The sequence below is a fragment of the Siphateles boraxobius genome, unplaced genomic scaffold (assembly GCF_051911475.1).
Source record: "Siphateles boraxobius isolate OS27281-9 unplaced genomic scaffold, OSU_SipBor_1 135, whole genome shotgun sequence".
Taxonomy (NCBI): Eukaryota; Metazoa; Chordata; class Actinopteri; order Cypriniformes; family Leuciscidae; genus Siphateles; species Siphateles boraxobius.
The window spans coordinates 1,510,795-1,527,500 of NW_027508739.1; the positions used below are offsets into that span (position 1 = coordinate 1,510,795).

The 16,706-nt window shown below is 34.9% G+C and overlaps 2 protein-coding genes across 2 annotated transcripts in view; one reads left to right on the forward strand and one right to left on the reverse strand.

The window, feature by feature from the left end:
* Nucleotides 1-396: 396 nt before the first annotated feature.
* Nucleotides 397-4,100, reverse strand: plaat1 (phospholipase A and acyltransferase 1). Its single transcript, XM_077229770.1, has 3 exons — nucleotides 3,962-4,100; nucleotides 2,518-2,786; nucleotides 397-562 (listed from the first exon to the last, which is right to left on the reverse strand). Exons 1-3 carry the CDS (start codon nucleotides 4,098-4,100, stop codon nucleotides 461-463), a joined length of 510 nt encoding a protein of 169 aa, XP_077085885.1. The 3' UTR covers nucleotides 397-460.
* Nucleotides 4,101-10,377: 6,277 nt separating this feature from the next.
* The window catches only part of ankrd13c (ankyrin repeat domain 13C), a 29,196-nt gene continuing 22,867 nt past the window's right edge, over nucleotides 10,378-16,706 (forward strand). Inside the window, exons 1-2 of the mRNA XM_077229827.1 lie at nucleotides 10,378-10,852; nucleotides 14,962-15,003. Coding sequence (XP_077085942.1) covers nucleotides 10,567-10,852; nucleotides 14,962-15,003 — 328 coding nt within the window. The 5' untranslated portion in view covers nucleotides 10,378-10,566. The remainder of the gene's footprint in view (nucleotides 10,853-14,961; nucleotides 15,004-16,706) is intronic.

The window sequence follows — 16,706 nt, forward strand, 5'->3', positions numbered from 1 at the left end:
AGAACGAACACGTCACAATATTCCTCATTATAATAATTCATACGCAGAATAAAGGGGCGGGGCCTGGTTGAGTTAGTTAGTAGTGTGTTAAACTGGAGGTTATGGAAAGGGGCGGGACATTTCACAAACACACTAGCACTCGACCAATCACAACACTGATCCAGCCGACCAATCAGAGCACAGTGTGCTTTTCAGGAGGAGGGGCTTCATAGAAACAGGAAGTAAACAGAGCGTTACTGACAGACTGGGAAGAGAGGAGCCGCAACAATGGAGAATATGAGGAAAATAATGTATTTTTAAACATTCAAGCATGAAATAAAGCAGTTTTTAATACTTTCACATTAAAAGTTCATTGTCACACACAACCTGCTTTCAACCTAAAAAACTTGAGTCAGATGCCTTTCAATAATAATTCAGATCACTCCATATAACGTCTTCAGTGGTCTGGGCTTCGTCAGATCTAGAACGGTCTGTTTCTGGAGCGTGTGTTGATTATTCCCAGCACTGAAAAAGCACTGGCCGCTGCCGTCACCAAACTGATGGCGCCTATCGCCCGTGATGCCTGTCAACACAGAAGATCACACTATATCACATAAACAGCCTCGTTCCCAATCAGAACATCAAATTATTGTTTTACTATTTATAATATGAATAAATCATTAAAAGTACAGGCACATACAGTGATGTGCGTCTGACTAATTAGCATATTCATCTATCATGTTTTTTACATAATACAATACTTGACAGCATTTTTGGCATCAGGCATTTCCTGAATCAGAAGCATTTTTGGTGGGAGCACCCATGATGCTTCAAAATTCATCCTTGGTAGGGATTTGATACGTGCCAAAATGCCATATCAAAGTGCAAATTTTTGCATGGTGCTGATTGAATACCGATGGAAGCTTGTTTCCCCCACAGAGTGAAAAATAAAAAAAGGTAATTGCGACTTTTTATCTCAAAATTCTGACTTTTTTTTCTCACAATTGGGTTATATAAAGTCACAATTGTGAGTTATAAAGGCAGAATTGCGTGATATAAAGTCACAATTGCATGTTATAAAGTAAGAATTGCGTGATATAAAGTCGTAATTGTGTGTTATAAAGTAAGAATTGTGTGATATAAAGATGCAATTGCGAGTAATAAAATCAGAATTGCATGATATAAAGTCGCAATTGCGAGTTATAAGGTCAGAATTGCGTGATATAAGGTCGTAATTGTGTAAGAATTGCGTGATATAAAGTTGCAATTGTGTGTTATAAAGTCAGAATTGCGTGATATAAAGTTGCAATTGTGTGTTATAAAGTCAGAATTGCGTGATATAAAGTCGCAATTGCGAGTTATAAGGTCAGAATTCCGTGATATAAAGTCGTAATTGTGTAAGAATTGCGAGATATAAAGTCGCAATTGCGAGTTATAAAAATCAGAATTGCATGATAAAAAGTCGCAATTGCGAGTTATAAATCAGAATTGCATGATAAAAAGTCACAATTGTGAGTTATAAGTTCAGAATTGCGTGATATAAAGTCACAATTGCGAGTTATAAAAATCAGAATTGCATGATAAAAAGTCGCAATTGCGAGTTATAAATCAGAATTGCATGATAAAAAGTCGCAATTGTGAGTTATAAGTTCAGAATTGCGTGATATAAAGTCACAATTGTGTAAGAATTGCGTGATATAAAGTCGCAATTGTGTTATAAAGTCAGAATTGCGTGATATAAAGTCAGAATTGCGAGTTATAAAATCAGAATTGCATGATAAAAAGTTGCAATTGAGAGTTATAAAATCAGAATTGCATGATAAAAATTCGCAATTGCGAGTTATAAGGTCAGAATTGCGTGATATAAAGTCGTAATTGTGTAAGAATTGCGTGATATAAAGTCACAATTGCAGGTTAAAATCAGAATTACATGATAAAAAGTCGCAATTGTGAGTTATAAAGGCAGAATTGCGTGATATAAAGTCACAATTGCATGTTATAAAGTAAGAATTGCGTGATATAAAGCCGTAATTGTGTAAGAATTGCGTGATATAAAGTTGCAATTGTGTAAGAATTGCGTGATATAAAGTCGTAATTGTGTAAGAATTGCGTGATATAAAGTCGTAATTGTGTAAGAATTGCGTGATATAAAGTCGCAATTGTGTGTTATAAAGTCAGAATTGCGTGATATAAAGTCGCAATTGTGTGTTATAAAGTCAGAATTGCGTGATATAAAGTCGTAATTGTGTAAGAATTGCGTGATATAAAGTCGTAATTGTGTAAGAATTGCGTGATATAAAGTCGCAATTGTGTGTTATAAATTAAGAATTGCGTGATACAGTCAGAATTGCCTGTTATAAAGTCCCAATTGTGTAAAGTCAGAATTGTGAGATATAAATTCGCAATTGCGAGATATAAACTCGAAATTCTGAGATAAAAATTCGCAATTATTTATTCTGTGACGGAAACAAGCTTCCATAAATAATACCAAATTCCTGGAACATGGTAATAATGTGGTATTTTTTTGGTTGTTCTGACCTGTTCAGACACTCCCTCGCCGTAGCGAAGAAGAGTGACGAAGTGTTCACAGTTGCTGCCCAGCAGGTCATATGACACCTCCTGTCCAATGAGGAGCTGAGCTCGCTGGATGATCTCAGAGACGGGCAGCGGCGTGTGATTGTCATCATATTTATTGTTGATCCTGTATGAATCTTCTCCCACAACCTCCTTTAAGAGCTGCATGCGGACCACGGCTTTACGACTGAACACTGACTTCACACTCGACATGGCAGCGGCTTGACTCTCATCTGACGGGAGAAAACACGTTTAAAGACGTGCATTTGAATTGCATATCAAAATTTTAATGCATTTGGACACAGTTTTAACATAAAGGAATAAACTTAACGTGATGGAAATTTGTCAGTCATACATAGATGAAGCATGTAGTACTAATAAACTGTTTTAAGATTTATTTATTTATTATCAATAAATACAATTTGAACACTGAATATTAGTTATTACACAGCTAGCCATGTTTTCATATTTTGTAACTGAGTAACCAATTTATGCTGATTCTAATCAATTTCAATGAATGCATTTTGAAAATATGATTATTCTGAGGTAAAAATCCAGTTTTTAATGTTGTTTATATGTCTATGTGTTGTTTTTAATATGCTTTAAGACAAATCATGTGTAAATTCATAAGTCGACAGCATTGCTGAGTATTTTCTCCTTAAAACTGCAGTGAACCAAAGACAGTCTCAAAAACACGCTTTGAAATCGCTGGTGTTTCTGACGTCACAAACTACCTTGTAACCAATCAGATCAACGTGTGATCGTCAACGAGTGGATCTATTAGTGAGTGAGTGAGTGGAGGCGGGGCTCATTTGCATATTCATAGAACCGCGCATGCTAAATGAAGCAAGGGTGTCGAGTTACATACAAGATATTTTAAGGCAAGAAGACATTTTTTTCAAGGAAAATACGTTTAAATATGTCATTTTGGTGATCAAAGATGAGTTTTAACAGATAAAATTATTGACTACAAGGGGGACAGATATGCATCATATTCAGTTTATGATAAGTTAAAACCTTGTAACACCTTAAAATAAGGTCTCATTAGTTATCATTGGCTAATACATTACATTAACTAACAACGAGTAGCCTAATTTGTTTGTTACAGTAGGCTATTTATTAATCTGTTAATAATAGTTCATAAAAATACGACTGTTCATTGTTAGCTCGTGGTTATTAAATAATAGATACAGATACAACTTTTGATTTTAATTATGTATTAGTAAATGTTCATGTTAAGTAATGAAGTTAACTAATGTAACCTTGTTGTAAAGTGTTACTAAATCTGTTTCATCCAAATGAATGGAGATTTTATATGCCATTCAGATACATAAATCTTAAATTCAGGCCTAAATATTATTCTGAGGTCATCTAAATGCTGTTTTTGAGCCATGATGGCGCCACTGACCGACAGGAGTGAGGTTGATGATGTAACCGTCTCCCAGATATAGAGCCCAGTGCTGATAGGCTGGTCTGAAGATCTCGATGAGGTCACCAGGCTGGGGTTCCTCGTTAGAGTGATAATTTTCAGGTTCACTGGAGGCCATCTGAAGCAAACAGAGAAATATTAGAAATCTCACAGTCATAGGATAGTGTAAAAATGACATATGAGTCACTTTATAAACAAAACTTTTTTATTTTATGCGTGCTGTTACTTTTACAATAACAGACCTATATTTGATTATTGATGTTTTCATTTTAGTAGATTATAGGCTTTACATTTTTCCAAGAAGCATCTTTAATCCTCAGATTAAAGATAAACACAAATAATTGTGATCTTTCACGCTGCAGTATTGTCGTCTGTCGCTTTAAATGCTCGAGCTCTTCAAAGCAGGACGGATTCTGATTGGCTCAGTGTTTTTATTCTGAAAGTGATTCCATTGATATTGTTTAAGTTGCTCTGTGCCGTTATCGTTATAGTCTCAATGTGAACTCTGCTTGCTATTCTTTTATAAGTAAAGTTACTTTATTTATTTAGAACTATATCTTTATCGTTATCGTCCTTGGTCTGTAAGAAACCTGTTGCTTTTAATCTCCAACGCGCGTTCACATAAGGATTAACGTCCACTCGCGCATGCGTCGTGGTGAAATCGTTGCAGATTAATATTTAGTAAACAAAGTGGTAAATTGTGTTTTTTTTGCCACTCGCGTCGCTTCCTTAATTTGAGTATGAATCACTAGAGTGGATTCCTTTACATGGATCCCTTTAATAGTGTCTTATTACCTTTTTTAAAAAGTGGCAAATTGCACAGACTGTCAATGGAGGGACCGAAAGCTCTCAGATTTCATCAAAAAGATCTTCATTTGTGTTCCGAAGATGAACGAAAGTCTTACAGGTTTGGAACGACATGAGGCTGAGTAATTAATGAAAGAACTCTTATTTTTGGGTGAACTTTAGGTCAAACGTTGACTCAGTGCATCATGGGTAATTCTGTTGTATTTTTTTAGCTTGTCTGTCGAATCCTGAATCATTATTTTAGACACTTACTTGGTTTCTAAAAAATCCTGTATAATAAAACGCTACTTGTCCATTATTTTCCACAATGCTGTTTAGCTCATTTGTACTCATTTTAAAGTAACGTTACACTGTTTAGTGTGAGATTACAGTATTTTCCAGGTTAATAATTGCATTACCTTCCCGGTAATTCCACAGTAGGATTTTTCTTGTATCTAACTGCAATCTTTGAAATTTTTGTAAAAAAAAAATTATTGTAAAATCTTCAATATCATACTGTATTTCTACAGTGCATATACTATGAAGGTTCCCAGCATGCAGTGCGGCATGAATAGATTATGCTGTGGAGTTTCTTGTTGGTTTTATCTGTGTTGCTGAACTTTATTTTTGCTTCACTTTTAGCAGTTTGTGTTGTTTGTTTATTTAGTAATGTTCAGAATTTATCTTTTTTATTATTATTATTATTTGTTGAGTCACGTGTCACCATTGTTGTGTTTTGTATATTGAGTATTTATGTCTGTGCATAATTTCCTGATGGAGGAAAATAAATCGTGTGTTGCATGATAATATCACACGTTTCAAAGATAGATCTTAACAGTTTCTTAACTATTGTAAAATATCCATCAACAAACAATTATGGATTTTAAATAAGATACTGGTAAATCTATATGCTGGAATAACACTAATAATAGTAGTTTGACTAACTTAAAAATCAGCCAAATAGCCTAATTACACTCTAGCTTGTCATTGTTTTAAAAAATGTTTTCTGACTTGTCTAGATCAGAATTTTTTTTATGAATATACAAGATCCAAGATCCCAAGCAAATTGAACACCGATCACCATAATGGTGACTTCAAAACAATTACAGTGGTAAACTATATAATTTCTTACAGTGGAATTTCTTATCATGAGAATTTACAGTAAAACAAGAGCCGTAAACTACTGTGATGTCAGCATAATTTTGCTGTTGATTAACGTTAATTTGTAAAAAGAAAAAGAAAAGAAAAAAATACCCAGCATTTATTAATTTCACTGAAAATTTCAGACTACAATAATTTAGTGTAAAATAATACACTAAATCCTGTAAATTCCTGGTCATTTTTTTGCTTGTTTACTTACATTAACAGTTCTTCTATGTTGATTATCCATCATCCCAAAGCATAATTCTGCACATTCTGAAGGAAAAATAAAAACGGATCATCAGACAACACTGAAATCAATACTAATATTACATTTCTGAACATGTTTAACGTTTCTGAGCGTGTAAAGTGAGTTGTAATGTGAAAACAGCCAGAGAATGCTGGAGTAACACAAGACAATGAAAAGGGTCACCGTTACACAAACACACATAAACACAGGCTCTTACAACACTTACAATGGCATGCAAATAATAGAGAAACAAGTGGAAAAGAGGCATGAAACATTACAGTGTTTATTAGCTGGACAGAAATATAATTAACACTTGCATCCTAATCATGTTATTGGACTATAATTTAAAACAAATGAATATACAATAGATTTAATTTTAATCTCAAATATACTCAGGAACGGTTTCATTGACCAGCATTTTACTCAAGAACTGAGTTAATAAAGTCAGAACCGGCTTTTATACTTACTTATTAGCAGATTTCATCATCAGATCAGAATGATTTCAAGCCTCCATCGGATATATCCGTGTGATCCCAGAGAAACAAGTGTTTGTGTGTTACGAGAGGAGATTCCAGAGCTGCTGCTGCTGCTGATCGATCTGAACTCACTGAGCTTCTGCTGCGGTCACTCATGGGTCACTCACGGGTCACTCACGGGTCACGCTGGCATTGTGTGCCGCCTATGGAGTCAAAATAATGACACGTATATTTGCAAAAAAAATTAAGTATTGAGAGCAAAAAAAAGTTTTTTTGCAAACCAAAATAAAGAATTGCAAAAGAAAAATAAAGTATTGAGAGAAAAAAAGTTGTTTTACCAAAATGAAGAATTGCAAAAGAAAAATAAAGTATTGAGAGAAAAAAAAAGTTTTTTTGCAAACCAAAATAAAGAATTGCAAAAGAAAAATAAAGTATTGAGAGAAAAAAAAAGTTTTTTGCAAACCAAAATAAAGAATTGCAAAAGAAAAAAAAAGTATTGAGAGAAAAAAAGTTGTTTTGCCAAAATGAAGAATTGCAAAAAAAAAATAAAGTATTGAGAGAAAAAAAGTTGTTTTGCCAAAATGAAGAATTGCAAAAGAAAAATAAAGTATTGAGAGAATAAAAGTTGTTTTGCAAACCAAAATAAAGAATTGCAAAAGAAAAATAAAGTATTGAGAGAAATGTTTTTTGTTTTGCAAACAAAAATAAAGAATTGCAAAAGAAAAATAAAGTATTGAGAGAATAAAAGTTGTTTTGCAAACAAAAATAAAGAATTGCAAAAGAAAAATAAAATTTTGAGAGAATAAAAGTTGTTTTCCAAACAAAAATAAAGAATTGCAAAAGAAAAATAAAGTATTGAGAGAATAAAAGTTGTTTTGCAAACAAGAATAAAGAATTGCAAAAGAAAAATAAAGTATTGAGAGAAATTTTGTTTTGTTTTGCAAACCAAAATAAAGAATTGCAAAAGAAAAATAAAGTGGTTTCATTTGCAACGCTCCTTTTATTCTGTGTTTCAGTTGACATGCTCCCGTGGGATAACAATTAAGCAAATGCTGGTAATACACATTTAGTTAAAGGTGCAGTGTGTAAATTTTGGCGACATCTAGCGGTTCGGTTGCGAGTTGCACTAAGAGCTCAGCCCACTGCTCACCCCTCCCTTTCGAAGAAGCTATGGTGGCTAAAACGGGACAAACATCCTCGTCTGAGACGGCAGAGAATAGCCAGAGTAAACCAGGTTTCTGTACCACAGTCCATTATAAACCACATCATGGATCAAGTTTACAAAGCCATAGTCAGGTGAGGATCAAGGGTCTTAATATATAATATAATAATCGTAATCAGCTGATTGTCTCACGAACGTAACCAGCACATTTCCCCCCACATAGCAAACCCATAATACAGCGAGGGAGAAGAAACACATGAAACTATGCAAGTATATATTTTTTCTAACAGGGTAGTAAAAGTTTAGCTGGCTAATATGAGCTGTTACTGTGGCTGAGCTGGTTAAAGCGTAAAGCCTTGTTTAAACTCGACGCGTCCGCATGAGCCCAAAGGTGCGTGCGGCAAAAATAACGTGATTGTAACAGCGCGCGCCTCCGCATCCCCTAGACACCATTTACTACACACAATAGGCTTTTTGTCTATGATTTTGAAAACTCTTCGCGATCGACTTAAAATGCTTCCAAGATCGACGGGTTGGTGATTCCTGTAACTGTTTTACGGTCAATGACAAGAGTGCTAATCAGCTGTCTCACGAACGTAACCAGCACATTTATCCCCACATAGCAAAGCCATAACACAGTGAGGGAGGAGAACAAAGTTACATGAAACAATCCAACTACATATTTTACACCACTGACAAGGGAAACGTCACTACTCACGGTGTTTATGGCTAGCTTCTAGCTTTCTGCGGCTTCTCTTTCAAGGTAGTGAGGAAACGCGCTCTGTAACGCTGTGTGTTCGCTGTCGGCTACGGTAGAAACATGACGTCACAATATGTCGACCTTCATGGAAGGGGGCTCCCGCGGTTATGGAGATATAAACGTCTCACGCTAAGGTAATAAAAACAGTACGGTTTATTAAGTAAGTTCTTTATACACCAATGAACACATAGTTATGGATGTCATATTGCATTTCTGTTAATAGATACTCAAAATGTTTACACACTGCACCTTTAACAAATCTTTAAAAAAAAAGTATTGCTATAAAATTTGTAATTTCTTTTGCAGTACTTTATTTTTGCTTGAAAAACTTTATTTTATTTTCCAATACCTACTTTTTCTTTGCAAATATATGCAGCATTATTTTGACTCCATAAGCACCTCTCTGCCCTGTAATCGATGAATTCAAAGTATTGCACACACATACACACACACACACACACACACACACACACACACACACACACACACACACACACACACACACACACACAATCTAAGAATAAAGTCACATGTTCTGTGGGCTTTCAACACTGACCACAAAAACGAACACGAAACGTTTCTGTTTTTGTATGATGTAATTATGAGTTTATTTACTAAGGGGTAAAGATCACATACATTTATACAGAAATCGCTGGTGTTTCTGACGTCACAAAATACCTTGTAACCAATCAGATCAACATGTGATCGTCAACGAGTGGATCTCTGAGTGAGTGAGTGGAGGCGGGGCTCATTTGCATATTCATAGAACCACACATACTAAATGAGGCAAGGGTGTTGAGTTACATTCAAGATATTTTAAGGCATAAAGACATTTTTTTTCAAGGAAATTTTTTTAAAATCTGTAATATTGGTGATAAGGGATCAAATTATTGACTACAGGGGAAATTCATGCTATCAATTTGTTAAGACATGTTAAGTCATGTTAACAATGAGCCAAAACATGTCGATTCATGCTAGCAAATGTGCTAAGACATGTCTGCAACATGCTAAATCATTTTAGCAACCTGTTTAAACATGCTAGTAAAACATGCTAATTCAAACCTATTAGCTGTGTTACTGTTTTTTTCTGTCATTAGCATGTTTGTATTTTATAATCTGTTTACTTTGTGTTGTTGCTCTTTGGACATGAGTAAGGCGCGTTATAAATAAAGTGAATTATTATTATTAATTTGAATGTCTGAACTAATAAGAATTCAGTTCGTTTTTAAAAGCCCACTGAAACAGGAAGACAGGGCGGGACATATTGAACAGCCCCTCCCCTTTTTGAAAACAGCCAATTGCGTTTCATTTATATCACAGCTCGGTAAAGCCGCAGTTTCCTCCTAATGTCTAACCGTTTCTCATCCTAATCTCCTCCATATCACTTTAAAATATATAGGAGGCTATATATATATATATATATATTCATACTAAAAGCCAAAAAACTTCCATTTTGATTTCATGGGGACTTTTAATCAGTCAGATTTGACCAGAAGTGCCTTTGAAATGATGTTCACTCTCCAGCAGGTGTCAGCAGTGATACTCCGCATGTCTGCTCTCCTCCTCTAAACGTTTTAATTTATAAAATGAAAACCAAAATCTTCACTTCTATTTAGCTTGTTATATCCAAACATCCCAATCAGTTTGTGTATGTCAAACAAATGAAGATGTGTGTTTACAGAATTATTCGATCTCGCGACACCAGCCAGTCTCTAGTCAACCTGCATTCCATTCTCGCGAGAGTAGAGGATTGTTTCGATGCATGAGGGTGTCCCCTCATTCTCGCGAGACTCTCCCCTGCGTTCATTACCCCCCGTTTGTAAATCTCGCGAGAGTGTGAGCGGAAGATGGCAGATGGCTCTTCCTCGTAGGGTGTGTGAGTGTGTGTCGTTTGTTTACCGTTAGATGCGTCGCCCCGGTGCGTGTTTCATTCCCGTCCGTCTCCGTTGAGTCACCGGACAGTGTTCATGTTGTGCGGGCTGCTGTTTTCCACCGCTCATCTGTGTAAATATGACGGGAGAGAAGATCCGCTCGGTGCGCAAAGAGCGCAAGGCGGGTTTGGATCTACTGGAGCCGGACGAGGAACCGGCGGCCACCGGGCCGATAAAAGCCAACCGAGGCAGCAAGATCTTCAGCGGCAGCAATCACAAGATCACCCGCTCCAGTTCTCAGCAGAACCAGAACCACGGGGACACTGACAGCGCGTACCCCGTGCATGAGTGTGTGTTCAGGGGAGACGTGAGGAGGCTGTCATCGCTCATCCGAACTCAGAACATCGCGCAGAAAGACGTGCACGGTGAGACGTGACCTACAGACACGATAATAAATAAACTAAGTTATTCGGTCATAATTATCCAGAATCATGCTGATCTAGAACCTCAGGCACTCAAAAACATGTTGATCGAGAATAATAATCTAGAACATTGATGATGTAAGTTAACGTTAAACTGTTATTATTCATAGTCATGATGATCTAGAACTATAACATATCAGAAACATGCTGATCGAGAACCATAGTAATCCATAACAACGATGATCTAGAACTATAATGCACCAAAACATGGTGATCGAGAATCATAAAAATCCAGAACCTTGATTATGTAAACTGTTATTATTCATAGTCATGATGATCTAGAACTATAACACATCAGAAACATGGTGATGGAGAACTATAGTTATCCATAACCACGATGATCTAGAACTATAATGAACCAAAAACATTGTGATCGAGAATCATAGTAATCCATAGCCATGATGATCTAGAACTGTTATTCAGTCATAATGATCATGCTGATCTAGGACCTCAGTGACTCAAAAACATGGTGATCGAGAACCATAATGGTCCAGAACTGTGATTATTCAGTCATAATAATTATGCTGATCAAGAACTAGCCTATAACGCATCAAAAATATGGTGATCGAGAATCACAATAATCCAGAACCATGGTGATGTATAACTTATTATTCATAGTCATAATTATCATGATGATCTAGAACCTCAGGGACTTAAAAACATGATCGAGAATAATAATAATCCATAACCTTGATGATGTAAATGTTATTATTCATAGTCATGATGATCATGCTGATCTAGAACTATAACACATGAGAAACATGGTGATCGAGAACCATAGTAATCCATAACCATGATGATCTAGAACTATAATCGAGAATCACAATAATCCAGAACCATGGTGGTTTATTACTTATTATTCATAGTAATAATTGTCATGATGATCTAGAACCTCAGGGACTCAAAAACATGGTGCCGGAGAACCATAATGATGCTAAACTGTTATTACTCATAGTCATGATGATCATACTGATCTAGAACTATAACACATCAAAAACATGGTGATGGAGAATCATAGTAATCCATAACCTTGATGATATAGAACTGTTATTATTCAGTCATAATGATCATGCTGATCTAGGACCTCAGGGACTCAAAAACATTTTGATCGAGAATAATAATCCAGAACATTGATGATGTAACTTAACGTTAAACTGTTATTATTCATAGTCATCATGATCTAGAACTATAACATATCAGAAACATGCTGATCGAGAACCATAGTAATCCATAACAACGATGACCTAGAACTATAATATACCAAAACATGGTGATCGAGAATCATAATAATCCAGAACCTTGATTATGTAAACTGTTATTATTCATAGTCATGATGATCTAGAACTATAACACATCAGAAACATGGTGATGGAGAACTATAGTTGTCCATAACCACGATGATCTAGAACTATAATGAACCAAAAACATGGTGATCGAGAATCATAGTAATCCATAGCCATGATGATCTAGAACTGTTATTCAGTCATAATGATCATGCTGATCTAGGACCTCAGTGACTCAAAAACATGGTGATCGAGAACCATGATGATTCAGAACTGTGATTATTCAGTCACAATAATTATGCTGATCAAGAACTAGCCTATAACGCATCAAAAATATGGTGATCGAGAATCACAATAATCCAGAACCATGGTGATGTATAACTTATTATTCATAGTCATAATTATCATGATGATCTAGAACCTCAGGGACTTAAAAACATGATCGAGAATAATAATAATCCATAACCTTGATGATGTAAATGTTATTATTCATAGTCATGATGATCATGCTGATCTAGAACTATAACACATGAGAAACATGGTGATCGAGAATAATAATAATCCAGATCCTTGATGATGTAAACTGTTATTATTCATAGTCATGATGATCATGCTGATCTAGAACTATAACACATGAGAAACATGGTGATCGAGAACCATAGTAATCCATAACCATGATGATCTAGAACTATAATCGAGAATCACAATAATCAAGAACCATGGTGATGTATAACTTATTATTCATAGTAATAATTATCATGATGATCTAATAATAATAATAATAATACATTTATTTTGTATAGCGCCTTTAAAATTTGCTTTCTCAAAGCGCTTTACAGACAAACATAACAACAGAAAAGAAAAGCAACACACTTTAAACACAAAAATAAGCAGGTAAAATAAATAAGCAGGTAAAATAAGTAATCAGATAAATGCAATCCTAAAATAAAATGTTTTAAGAATCTAGAACCTCAGGGACTCAAAAACATGGTGCCGGAGAACCATAATGATGCTAAACTGTTATTACTCAGAGTCATAAGGATCATACTGATCTAGAACTATAACACATCAAAAACATGGTGATCGAGAATCATAGTAATCCATAACCTTGATGATCCAGAACTGTTATTATTCAGTCATAATGATCATGCTGATCTAGGACCTCAGTGACTCAAAAACATGGTGATCGAGAACCATAATGGTCCAGAACTGTGATTATTCAGTCACAATAATTATGCTGATCAAGAACTAGCCTATAACACATCATAAACATAGTGTTCGAGAATCACAATAATCCAGAACCATGGTGATGTATAACTTATTATTCATAGTCATAATTATCATGATGATCTAGAACCTCAGGGACTCAAAAACATGATCGAGAATTATAATAATCCAGAAACTTGATGACGTAAACTGTTATTATTCGTAGTCATGATGATCATGCTGATCTAGAACTATAACACATCAGAAACATGGTGATCGAGAATAATAATAATCCATAACCACAATGATCTAGAACTATAATGCACCAAAAACATGGTGATCGAGACTCACAATAATCCCTAACTATGGTGATGTTTATCTAGAATTGTTATTATTCAGTCATAATGATAATGCTTACCTAGATCCTCAGTGACTCAAAAACATGGTGATCGAGAACCATAATTATCCATAACCATGATGATCTAGAACTGTAATTATTCAGTCATAATGATCATGCTGATCTAGAACTATAATGCACCAAAAACACGGTGATCAAAAATCATAGTAATCCATAACCATGATGATCTAGAACTGTAATTATTCAGTCATAACGATCATGGTGATCTAGAACTATGACACATCAAAAACATGGTGTTCGAGAATCATAATGATGTAAAACTGTTATTATTCATAGACATAATGAATAATCATGATGATCTAGAACTATAATGCATCAAAAACATTGTGATCGAGAACCATAAGAAATCAGAACCACGATGATCTAGAACTGTTATTATTCATAGCCATAATGATGATCTAGAACTATAATGCATTAAAAGCCTGGTGATCGAGAACCATAATAGTCCAGAATCATGGTGATCTAGAACTGTTATTGTGAAGAACTACCGTGATTCCATTATATTCACATAGAATAAATCAAAAATGGAAAATCAGTCCGCTTGAAACTTGTAACTCTGCAAAACTAGTTTCATGCATTCATATCTGGATTGTATCTGTATGATTAATTATGAATCAGTCCTAATAATATGATTAATCATGATTGATTGTCATTATTCTGTGCTGAGAGCTGTTTGTTACCCGTTTTCATTCTCATATGTCAAACTATATACATTAGTACATTAGTGCTGCATATACTATTATTGTTAACTAACACTAAAACCATGAAAAAAACATTTTTGTTTCTTGACATAAAATAAACATTAAATGACTTAAAATATAGAAAAACGTAACTTATTTCAACTAGTTGCCCAGGCAACATTTCTCATTTTCCTTAACTTGAAGTACTAAAATAAGTGAAACTAAAACTGAAAACTTAAAACTTAAAAAACTAAATTAATCACTTAACAAAATTATGAAAACTTAAACTAAAATGAAAGTATAATTATAAAATCAATTTCAAACTAAAAACGATCACTTTTCAGTGATAATAAAACAACACTGATATACAGTGAAGTTGATCTGATGTCATTTCCTGGTTGGGTTAGTGAATGCTGGTTGTGTTGGGTTGTCCTGACTGTGAATGACTCAGTTTTTGTCTCACAGGAAACACTCCTCTTCACCTGGCGGTTATGATGGGTCATAAAGGTGAGTTGCTCAGGCTCAATGTTTGATAGGGATCCTCCCATCAGGAATTTTCTTTTGTCATCAAAACGGACACCGATACTGATTAGGGCTGTCAAATAAAAACTAGAATTTGGAATATTTGTTGAATTGAAAAAAATAACTGCACATTCCAATGCAAAAACCGTGCATTCAAATTTTTGGTGTAGCAAGAGTCGCGAGACATGACGCGCTTAGTTTTTGTCAGCTTATCCAGTACAACAGGTGCAGCGCGTTCTTCATTGTAAAAATGCCTCGAGTTTAGCGTTGATGTTTTTGATGTGTTGAAGTGTGTTTTCTCAGGTTACTGATGCGCGAACACAGTTTATGCACTATCGTAATCTAATTTTCCTTGCATGCACATTGAGGAAATTATATTTTATTTAAGAACCATTGTTTGAAGAGTTAATGCACTTTAAAAAGTGAATTATTTCATTTCAATAAAAAATGCGATTCTTGATTTGGTTTATATTTGTTTATTGCGCTTGCTTGCGCCCTCTTGTGGACACAGGATAACTTTTTTCCTCTAACATCAAGTATTTCCTTTAGAATTCGAATGTAATTCGAATTTAGCTTTTCAGCCATTTTGACAGCCCTAATACCAATCTTTCAAGCTCTATATATTAAATGATATGTAAGCTGTTAAAACCCTTAAAGCCATTTTAAACGATTTCACGTGAACGCATTGGATCCCGGAAGTCCTATTGCTTTAGCGAAGCATCTCGTCAATGTCACTCCGTGAGGATTTTCTCCGGATCTACGCATCATGTGGTGTGTGGACTCGTTTAAATCGGGACGACCCGCTCGAAATAAAGATGTACGATTTACTAAACGTTTCGCAAAGTTACAAAGCAGAACGTGGCGTAAAAAGCCTCAACTGTACTGTTTACATGCACGTCGGCAGCAACTTTTATGGTTTTACATCATCAAATTTGTGAGAATGGCCAAAGTAAGTGATTTCTGATCGAGTCATAGAATGTAAAACAAAAAAGTATGAAATCACACAGTCTCAATAAATGTCTCTCATTAAAACATGCAACAATCAGTATATTATATTCAGGACTATTTAGTTTGTGACACATTTTCACATCAAATTTTGTGCTCGTTTTCTCAGTAATGCGTCCATATGTTGTTGTTTTTAACTACTAGAATTTTTATTTGTGATTAGGTTTTAGAACTGAATGTCTGAATTTGTCTGTGTTTTATTGGACTTCATGAAGTTGATGTTCTCGTTAAAGAATATGCATTTGTGCCGTCGGAGTGTTTTTTCGTCCTGAGCTTGTGAACGCAGGCCGTTGTGAAATATTAATGCACGGCTCCCCTAAGTTGACGACTGTACACTCTAATTTCATTAATATACTACAAGCTTGTTAATAATTCAAGCGGGTTATTCTCAACGGTGTACCTGTAAAGGAAGGTCCGCTGGCTGAGTGCTACGCTGCACTTCTGCGCTCGCATCACGCTTGTGTTTAGTTATAAACTGCAGCAAAAACCTCATTAGAGAACAGAACATTTTGACAACCTAAATTTACATTTATTTATATTTATGCATGTGGCTCATCTTTTAGAATATTTTAGATTTAATTTATTTGACGACTTTATTTTAATCAAATTTATTTATTTAAATCGTGTTTTTGTAAATTTACTTATTTACCTCAAATTGTATTTATTTTAATACAATTATTCAT

Coding starts and splice junctions, on each gene's coding strand:
- plaat1 (XM_077229770.1), bottom strand. CDS start 4,100: ATGGCCTCCAGTGAACCTGAAAATTATCACTCTAACGAGGAACCCCAG. Junction 2,787..3,961: donor CATCAACCTCACTCCTGTCG/GTCAGTGGCGCC, acceptor TTCTCCCGTCAG/ATGAGAGTCAAGCCGCTGCC. Junction 563..2,517: donor GCGAGGGAGTGTCTGAACAG/GTCAGAACAACC, acceptor CTGTGTTGACAG/GCATCACGGGCGATAGGCGC.